Genomic DNA, 10,808 nt, shown 5'->3' with positions numbered 1-10,808 from the left:
CTTTTAGGGCTAGTGGAATGAGGCTGGAACCCATCAATATCGCTAAACCGGGAGAGTTACTTGTGTTGGGTTCAAAGTTTCGCTCTACCAAGGCAAGATATAATATGCATCCAACTTTAGCTGAATATCGTGAGTGTTCCGCGAAGTCTGCTAGCCATTGGCCTTACGGTCAGGATACTCCTTTCTGTCTTTGCGATGTTTGGTTATAAGAGAATGTCGCTCTTCAGAAAACGCGTATAGTGGCCTTCGTCGATGGGACAAACGCTCCAGTGTATGCGTTACGAGGCAACTAGCATTTTGTCATTAAAGTTCGTGAAAGAATGTTTCGTTGGAAAAACCAACGCCGACGTCAAGATCAGTCTCCTTTCAAAAGTGAGCGAGCAGAGCTGAAAAAGATGGAGTTACCTGGAGATGAGATTTCTTTCTACGGATATGAAGGATAGAAATATGCTATTTGCTGCTATTACAACGAATCAACCAATTCGTAGTAAGTGTTCCCGTCTTCCCGATCTACATGATTTTTTCCCAACCAACATCTCTCAGAACTTTGCTATAACGCCAAACTTGGATATAACGCCAACGCCTGAGCGAATTGCTGGCGTCACAATAGTTTTACAAATAGAAGAGTATTTGGGCCAAAATGAGTCCGAACAGGGAGCAGTCAATTTAGCTAGAACAGTATTGGGAGCCCGCCACCGAAATGGCGAAACTTGGCAGGGCATATTAGAGGATATTCGGGCGGGTGGTGGTATGGATAATTTTATCCAGAATCTGCCTGGTGCCTACCCGGAAACCCCATTGGATCAATTTGCCATTATCCCAATAATTGATCTTCATGTGGGCAACTTTTATTTATCATTTACAAATGAAGTCTTGTATATGCTGCTCACTGTCGTTTTGGTCGTTTTTATTTTTTTTGTTGTTACGAAAAAGGGAGGTGGAAAGTCAGTGCCAAATGCATGGCAATCCTTGGTCGAGCTTATTTATGATTTCGTGCTGAACCTGGTAAACGAACAAATAGGTGGTCTTTCCGGAAATGTGAAACAAAAGTTTTTCTATCGCATCTCGGTCACTTTTACTTTTTCGTTATTTCGTAATCCCCAGGGTATGATACCCTTTAGCTTCACAGTGACAAGTCATTTTCTCATTACTTTGGCTCTTTCATTTTCCATTTTTATAGGCATTACGATCGTTGGATTTCAAAGACATGGGCTTCATTTTTTTAGCTTCTTATTACCTGCGGGAGTCCCACTGCCGTTAGCACCTTTCTTAGTACTCCTTGAGCTAATCTCTTATTGTTTTCGTGCATTAAGCTTAGGAATACGTTTATTTGCTAATATGATGGCCGGTCATAGTTTAGTAAAGATTTTAAGTGGGTTTGCTTGGACTATGCTATTTCTGAATAATATTTTCTATTTCATAGGAGATCTTGGTCCCTTATTTATAGTTCTAGCATTAAGCGGTCTGGAATTAGGTGTAGCTATATCACAAGCTCATGTTTCTACGATCTCAATTTGTATTTACTTGAATGATGCTACAAATCTCCATCAAAATGAGTCATTTCATAATTGAATAAAAACGAGGAGCCGAAGATTCTAGGGGGCTACAGCTGCGCTTTTGCAGCACTGAACATGGTTCCGGGTACTTAAGATATTGCGTTTGTGTTTGGAGAGGTGTAGATTGTAGATTCTAGCCGAGAAGACCAGGAAAAGATAAGGATAAAGAATGTCATATATCTCAGGAGCTAGATCACTTCCTGATGAACAAGTAAGAATTGCCTCAACAAAAATGGATGGAATTGGACCGAAAAAAGCCATTCAGCTTCGTTATCGATTAGGTATCAGTGGGAACATCAAGATGAATGAGTTAACTAAGTATCAGATCGACCAAATTGAACAAATGATAGCTCAAGATCATGTTGTTCATTGGGAATTGAAGAGGGGAGAACGAGCAGACATCGAACGATTAATTTCTATTTCTCGTTATTGTGGAATTCGTCATCAAGATGGATCGCCCTTACGCGGTCAACGAACTCATACTAATGCAAGGACTGCTCGCAAGCAAATTCGGAAATGAAAGAAGGCTACCGAAAGAACAAGCAACGGATTTCGCGCTCATCCCTTGCTAAAGCGCATACGTTTTCTTGCTCCTTGGTACTTGTCTGATCAATCACACTGTTCATTAGTTCACTTGATTTTTCGTTCGATGTCTTGAACCGCTTACTAATCACGTATACGTATAGTAGGCCCCCTTCGCCACTCCACGTCTAGCCCATCTTGGTCTCGCTCACTTCGCCCGCCTATCGTATCGGCTCGGCTTCGTCCGTCAAGCGACAGCTTCTGCCTCTGACGGCTTCACTATCGCTCATGACTGGTAGTACTCTATGTAGTAGTCGGCCTTTGTTAAGCTTCGCCAGAAGCGACTAGTCGCTTCCCAAATGCCTCTTTCTTGTACTAATTAATGTGTATGGTCTAGTCTTTCCAATGCCTCCTTCCTTGCCGCCAACGCACGCTAGATGGAGAGTAAGCAAGCTACCTTGCTTGCATTGCATTCGTTAAACGGTAGCTTCCGCGCCCTTCCTGCCTGCTTCAATTGATGTGAATGATCGTGTCTTCGACATCAATTTCAGTCTGATTAGATATGTCATTGAAACAAATCTGTTTTGTCTCTGTTTTCTTTTCGGATGATGAGGATGAGCCAGCCGATCCTAACATAATTTTGGAGGAGCCGGACGACGAAGCCTCAAAATCAGATAAAGATGTCTCCGACGCGACCGGACTTCCACTAGATTTTTATAGGGGTCAGGAGGGAAAATATATGCTGTTTTCTATCAGTCCCAAGCGGATACTCCCCAACTTCCACGGTCCGCTTACCGAGGAAGAGATGCGGGAGGACCCAAGGCCAGAGCAAGTTGGGTTGGGGTATAGAGCCGTAAGCGCGGTGGGGGTGACAGAGGATGTGCTCGTACGGTTCATAGTTGGGTATGATATTCTCGTGGATTGTTGGGAACGTCCTCTATATTCGAAATATGCCTTTCTAGGAGCATTACGATCTGCAGCTCAAATGGTCCCTTATGAAGTCTCTGTTGGTCTTATTCTTATTGTGCGCCTTGTGAGCACGTTTGGATCCGCGAAGGCAATCGCTCGGATCTTCCCCTAACCCAACCCGGGAACGGACCGGAGGGAACCGCAGCATGAGGAATGTCCGCGTCTCGTCGCAAGGCTCATTTTGAGTTTTGGGTCATAGGGCGGGCAGTGCAGTCCGGGGCACAAGGGTCCTGGTACTACCCAGGTGCGAAGAACCCCGGAGGCGACTGCAATGAGCAAAAATGTCACTCACCGGCCTAAACGACGAGCAAACACTCGAACGTGAGAGCAAGGGATCACCCAATGAATGGACGAGCTCCAAGGAGGGAGGAGAGAGGGAGGCAAGAACCATGCTTTCAGAGAAGTGGCGGTCCGAATCCACTCTGACAAAATAAAATAACAGACTAAGCCGTGCCGTAAGGGGGGCATTCTCCACACGGGACGGGGCCAAGGCCTTCATGTATGGGTGACAGATCGGCCATAGGAGTACTCCGGGATATACACCAGGGCAACTAATGTCGAGCATATGATGATGCCGCCCGTTTTCATTTCGTGAAAGTCCCCGGCAGAGGAAAGGGCTGTAGGTGATGGCGCGTTCTGCTTCTTAGGGCGATGAAATCGTTCCTATGGGATCGTGCGTGGCAGCTGGTATAGATGATGATGAAAGGCGGGCCGCTTGAACCGGGACCTATTCTCATAATAGGCAGCAAGCAAAGCTAAATAGGAAAGGGGGCGACTGATGACTGCCTTTTTCGTCAGAAATCAAAAAGGGTGGAATGTGGAGCTAATATGGCTGGCTACAAGTATAGCGAAAGAAAGATGAGACGAGACGGACTGTCAGAGGACGCAGCGGGACTACCAGGGGAAAGCCCGCCCCCGCTAGCTAACATAGATATCTATTCTCGGTGCGCATATTCGAGATTTAGAATCTCTTGCCGACCAGGCCAGGCCGAATCGGGCCACCACTTGGGATGGGAATGGCTCAGCCCACATGCATCATTTGATGAAAGCACTCCAGTCCAGTCGCCTCCGATCAGTGGCTTGTCAACCACCGGACCGTAGCTCCTCACCAAATGCCCCTGCGTTGGGGCAACACAGCACATGACTAGTTCGCTCAAGGACCACACCCTCTCAAGAGCAGGATGCCGGCCGAGATGGAGCGCCAACCTAGACTTTCCTTGGGCTTGCCTTGCCCCAACATCTAAATAAAGGGCGGGCGCCGAAAAGGAAGCAGTGACGCCTTTTCGACGAAAGCTTAGCTTGGTAGGCGCAGCTTACTCACCCTACTCCCTTAGACAATGCAATGCTCTGAACACAAAAGTTTGCAGTTCAGCCCTCTTCTCCCATGCAGAGTCGCAGGCAGCGCCTCGGATAAAAGCACGGACGAGCCACATGCAGGGAAACTTGCACGTGTGGTTCTAGCCGGGGACCCCGGTATACTGTACTAATATGTGTAGGTCCCTGTAATTCGAGTGAGATTGTCATGGCGCAAAAGCAGATATGGTCCGGTATTCCCTTGTTCCCCGTATTGGTTATGTTCCTTATTCCTCGTCTAGCAGAAACTAATCGAGCTCCGTCTGATCTCCCAGAAGCGGAAGCTGAATTAGTTGCAGGCTATAATGTAGAATATGCGCGGGATGCGATCCTTAATAGTTCACTGTTGGCGGAAGCCAATGTCTCGGGGACTCATTCTGACTTAAACAAGGGGTGGGTCTTTACCAACTTCCAAATCCAAGATTTAGGGAAAAAAAAGAGGGGCAGGGCACTCTTCATTCTTCATTCGAAACTCATGAATGTCGGGTCGGAGGTTTTTGCCTTGTTATGAAAAAGGGGAGTTGGGTAAAGCAAACTCCCTCCTTGGACGAGCACGGGGCTTAGTCAAGTAGAACCGGGTTGCGCTGCTTGATGCTCCGATCGAAAACAAATCAGTGGGGCCATGCCGGTACGACAGAATATGCGTTAGAAAGGTCAATCCCTCCCCCCCTTTTTGATTTTTTTAATGAAAAACCGGGCCGAACTTCTAAAAAGCAGCCCACCCGCTTCCATAGAACAATATCGCGGCAACGTAGACCTAAGTGGATTTATTGGATCCTGGGGAACCATCACAAGTACGGCCGGCCTATAGAACGAGAATGCCGTGTCGTCCAGCGGAGCTTAGAAGAAGGTGACTCGAAGCCTAAGGAAGGTGACTCGCGCAGACAGCTGACTCCTTTTCAATAGAAAGGAATGGCCAAACCTACCCAGCTGGCTGGTCAATCTCAGTGATCTTATCGGCCGGCAAAGCGGAGACGGACGACCACGGTCCCGACCTTACCAGCACCGTAGGTTTACTAATCAATGAAGCCCCTCAACCTACTATCTTTTCTTACAAACTCAACCAAGCCTAACCAAACCCCATGCTCACGACATGTTCTTGATATTGATTGAGTTGGAGGGAGTCAGAGACTACCACGGAATCCTTCCATAGTCACCCCGGTGACCTTCGTCACCAAAGCGTCACGACAGTTTCCAAGACCCCTCATATAATCTCCAGTGGGGATCAGTCGGAGCACGTAGGAATGCCGACCACTACATAAGCCACGTCTGGCTGAGGCGAGCAGCAAGCGGGGGAGAGTATTTTGAAGTACAAGAACGTTGGGGTGGGACGCTAGTACTTAAACTAGGGTTGCTTCTTAGCGCTAATCTTGAGTTTTTCAACAGTTAGTTGTAGCGCGCCTTCCCTCCTTCTCTCATTCGGAAAGATTTGGCAGTATTTTCTTATGATGACCTGGTCGAGAGAGTACGAAACATCGGTGTAAAAGATTGAGTGGGATGGTTATAGTAAGGGGCGAACCAAGTGCTTGCGCGAAGAAGCGAATCAATTAGAATGGAGACAAGGAAAGGAATCGAGGCCCGGCCCGGTAGTGATGCCTCTCACGCGGATGGGAGTTACTTTTCTTTATCACCGTAAGAGTTACGAAATGGACCCGCATTCCCCTTTGCTTTTCTTTTGCAACTAAGCTTAAAAGAAACATAGTAGTCTTTCAAGCCATTAGAAAACTCATTAAGTGCTCTGTTGAGTGAATGCCTGTTGAGAAGCTTAGGTCATACATTTCCAGCTAATTAGAATACAACCATGAAGGTGGGGTTCGAATGCCATACAACTATTTATTCTGGTAAGTAGGATTGGAATGTAGTCCCTTTTTATTGGATCCGCCGCTCTGTTAAGTGAAATTCAAAGTAGGTGTGGGTCTAGGTAGAGGAAGTCATAAATCAAGTATCAAGTATTGTTATAAATATCGTATATAGTAGTTGCCAAACTCACAAGCATCACACACTTCGATCTACTTTATTGAATAACTTAGCTAGATAGAACCGACTCAAGCTTTTAAATGAAAGAAGCAATAATGGCATAATTTCTGTCTCAAGACCTCTTGCAGCTACAGCCAATGCAGCACCTCCTTGATCAACATACAACACAGCCCATTACGCCTTGCTCCAGTCGCAGTATAAAGAGAGACTAGAACCTACCGGGGAGCCCTCGGCAGAGTCCCTATCGTTGTTGCAACAATTACACACAGAGTTCCGGAATTTCACATTTGTGAGAAGAAAGGGTATGTGTGTTTGAAAGGAGTGGTGCAAGAACGTATTCTGAGCCTCAGTCAACACAACTTGTTTCGCCTTTTCCGAACAGCATTCTTATCAGGACCCTCCTTTATATAAACCACTCGTAGATATATACCTGCCTGTGGCCTCAGATGAATACATCGATAGATAAGAAGGGAAATGCATCATCTAGAAAGGCTTACTGAGGTTTAGGGACGTTTGTGTGATGGATCGTACGCTTACTCACGACGACTTGGCTATTCAATAAAGGACAGAGTCAACGTGAGCCTTAGGGTCCAAAAATATTCCATTGGTGTCAGCTATTAGCGATTATTCAAAGTCGTAATGGTATAAATTATTGGTCAATTCCACTGATTCTTCTTTCCCGTTCCTTCACTGGCTATAGCGCCTTACCTCTTCTGTGACTTGTCCTGAGATGAGAAGTATCAAAAGTGCTGGGGTTTGGGTTTATGTCATGCTAGACTCACGTTTCTCGTTCTTACGCCGGGTCCGCGACCTTACAAGGATACACAAGCTGGTGAAGGTTTCGGAGAAGCAGCAAGCTGTTCGGATTCAAGTTAGCTTTGAGCAGGCCTCGGGCGAGGAAATGCTTTGGCTGTGCCAGGAGATAGTCGGCTCAGGGGCTTTTGGGCGGAGCCAAAGTGGTCCACATACGTACCATTTCCATCATCACAAGATCCCCTTTTTCTGTGTGCATAGAGATAAAGCGTGCTCTTATATTTAGATAAGAGAGAGATTTTTCTCAGCGCTTCCCCTTATCGGCTTGATCTTCTTCTGCCCCTCGGTAGAGTGAGTCTACTTAGCGAACTGGCAGGACGCGGAGATCGATTGATCAATATGCATATCGAGCATCTATAGTTATTCTCTCTTCCCAAAAGATATCTCAAGTCGCTTCCAACGTTTTGATGAGTAAGGGAGGGTATTTTCAACAAGATAACTATGGATGACCATCTTCCAATTTCCAATCTATATCTTTCATTGGGTAAGTAAGGGGAGTAAGCAAGAACGGTGGAAAGCTTAAGAAAGTGCTAGTTCCTTTGCTGCGAATGGGTGCAATTGGTATCCCCAAAAGGTTGTTCTCTTAAAACCTCTGGCAAGGGGGTGTGGAAGAGTTCAAGTCTATCCCTTTGGTTAAGCTACTGTTGTTATACATCTCTACTATTATGGGCCACCACTTACTTAAAGGAAGTCGAGTACACATCTCCTTCAACCTGAAGGGCGAGGACCTGCAACGACGTAACGTTTGAAAGAAAAGTAACCAACATAGGAGAGTGATCAGAAAGCATACGACTCGAGGGAGGGTTGGCTAATCAAATTAGAATGAAGATTCCGCTCTATATGATAAACATTGGTTGACTTTGATATGAAGTGTTGATTGTGTTTTCTATTCGTTCAGACCCCGATAGTGCTTCTCGTTGTGACTGAAGGAAGGTTCATTCTGTGCAAGATATATGCTAGTTTACAAGCATGAGACCCTCCTTTCGGGCTGGTAGACAGAGGCCTCAGTTCCAACGAAATGGGGAGCAAAAAGAGGTCGTGTCATACCATACAGATGAAATGAATGAAAGATATTCCTGCTGTTTCTGTGCCTATTAGTACTTCGCTCTGACCACATCAAGAGGAGTAGTTTGTTTTTCTTTTGTAAAGCGAGCCCAAGGAAATATATAGGAGAACATAGCTTGTTTTGTAGTAAGTAAATTCAAAGGCTCAAATCGTCTATATCAATGCAAGTGTAGCTGGATGGAGTGACTCGTGCTTTCGAACCATAAACTAATGCCGCCTCTCGGGAGCGCGTGTTACTATTCCATTCTCTGGAGCACAATCCAACGGAAAAAAGTATGTTTCCAACCTACACCTTTAGTTGTTCCAGCTCGTGAGGAAGACGACTATGGAATTCAAATCTCCTTTCTCTCGAAGCAAGCCAGTCCTTAATTAATGATAGGGAAGGAAGGAATTGCTCTTAGGCTTGTGAGTCTTTTTATCATATGGATGGGTCGTACAACCCTTACATGGTCTCTTGGCATGAAATTGGGTACTTTTCGTCTATGGCGAGATGGAAGTTATCTGCAAAGAATGCCAACTTAGGACCGTCAAAGTGGAAATCGTATCAACCCACCGAAACCGCTCTTTGGAATGGAATGCATAGTATTGTGCATTGGAATGGAAAAGTCGAATAATCAAGACATGGATCTAGTATCAACATGACCCAACTTCCATTCTCATGACCCAACTTATTCAATCACTTCCATTATCTTTCTATTGCTACAAATCGACAACAAAAAACATCCCTCGGAATTCCTGTTCGATAGGAAAAAAATAGCTCTTCAACCAGAAATAGCAAGCAACATGTTTTTCTTCTCTCTTCCGGGCACACACCCTATCGGGTGACGCCACTGACAAACACCCTAAAGGGGAACGCAACACTTCCTATAACAGAAAAAGCAATATCTGAAATCTTTAAGCAACTAAAAAAGACGTATACTAAAAGATATGTGTTGAAAAGGGATGGTCAATAACAAGATGAACCCAATGCCCAATCTTCCCAATAGTATTCCTTAACTCTTGAATTGATACACTTGTTCATGGCATCTATTCTCTATCTTCACTTTTCACCTTCTCATCCTTAACCTCAGTGATCTGTTCCTCCTAGACATCCTTCTGCGTACAAAAACAGAAGAAGAAGCACGGGCATAAATCAATAGAATAGTTTAGTTTCAGAAGTCTTTTTTGATTGGTATATCAATCATGGTTTATAGGGAAATAGTTAGAATAGGAAAGCTCTGTTAGTTACTAATGTTTGGGTTTTTGTTTACGGCAATAGTAGGTTTCTTGCTTGTCATATTTAGAATATAAGCATCAGTTACATTTGACGTCCAGCCTTTTTATAGAAGAGAAAGGAAGGGCAAGGGCGCAGCATAATATATAAGACAAACTTGCTCTTTGAGGGGAAATTTTTTCAACTAGACCGATAAATGAGAAAAAGTACCAGTCGTACCAAGAACCAAAGGCGCCAGCTTTCATTGATATATATACCGTATCTTTTAGCTGAAAAATCTATGGATAAGAACCGGCTCAGGGAGGAGGGGTGGCGCGACAGAGCAATGAAAAGCTGGGATCTTTCCTTATCTTCGGTCGTGACCCCTTTTCCTTTTGTATGAGAAAGCGCTACAAAACATCCTTCTCGCGGGTTATCTTCTACTCAAGCAAGCTCTCTCCTATTCTTCATCCACCAACTAGCAGGAACGTAGGAGCACAAGAGGGTCATCATCTTCTGAAACGATTGGCTTTCGATCTGCTTTCCAAGAGGTGGTTTCTGACATGACCAGAAAGAGTGGAATTCTTGTTAGGATTGGCATGTCAAGTTGCTTTCTCGGACCCTAACATAAACCACCTTATGCTCACTCAGATTGTTCTTTTGGACTGAGCAGAAGCACGACCTCTATCTGACGTTTTCTCTATCCCTTCTAATCTCTCAATGGCATTTCCATCTCTCGATTCAATCAATCAAGTAAGTCCGGATGACACTTGTCTTTATTTAGTGTTTCCCCGGCTATTCAGCCATTACTTGCATCTCAGGTTCTTTGTACCCTTTTTTAGTGCCATGCACACTGAGGTTTCTGGCATGACCGAATCTTTTGAGAATATCGCTTATTACGTTAATTTCTTCATCTTGATGTACTCAATCCATTCAAATTCCATAATTCCAATGCTATAATCCCTATATTAAGATGAAGTAAGAAAGCATCAGTCCTCTTATTTTCTGTCTTCTATGAAAGAATGTAGCTCGCTCTTTCAACCCGGGGCCCCCTCTGGGGAACTGTTTGAGTTTTAGCATCGACCCCATTTCCTTTTGATCGTATTACGCTTGACTCGCTGCAAAACATTTCGCTTTCTGCGCCACGCTCGTACGTGGTTTACACTCCTAGCCTTTCATCTGACTTTGCCATCGGGCAATTGTTTGTTTTCAACTGGATTGGATTCCGAACCAAGAAAGATAGGCAACTTTCACTTGAAAGAAAGGAGCTTCAGAACTCTTGTATTCCACCGAATAAGAATAAGAATAAGAATAAGAGCAAGAAGGGGCTATCTTTGTGAAGGGACCGGCACCAGAAAGTA

The 10,808-nt window shown here is 44.8% G+C and overlaps 1 protein-coding gene across 1 annotated transcript; it reads left to right on the top strand.

Moving 5' to 3' along the window:
* The first annotated feature begins 270 nt into the window (after positions 1-270).
* Positions 271-1,665, top strand: LOC119335935 (ATP synthase subunit a-like). The gene has a single exon (XM_037607981.1). It carries the CDS (start codon positions 412-414, stop codon positions 1,570-1,572), a length of 1,161 nt encoding a protein of 386 aa, XP_037463878.1. The 5' UTR covers positions 271-411; the 3' UTR covers positions 1,573-1,665.
* The last annotated feature ends 9,143 nt before the right edge of the window (positions 1,666-10,808 follow it).

The sequence above is a fragment of the Triticum dicoccoides genome, chromosome 7B (genome assembly GCF_002162155.2).
Source record: "Triticum dicoccoides isolate Atlit2015 ecotype Zavitan chromosome 7B, WEW_v2.0, whole genome shotgun sequence".
NCBI lineage: Eukaryota > Viridiplantae > Streptophyta > Magnoliopsida > Poales > Poaceae > Triticum > Triticum dicoccoides.
This window is presented reverse-complemented; position numbering and strand designations above follow the sequence as displayed.

Excerpts from the sequence above, each read along its gene's own strand:
- LOC119335935 (XM_037607981.1), top strand. The coding sequence starts at position 412 with ATGAGATTTCTTTCTACGGATATGAAGGATAGAAATATGCTATTTGCT.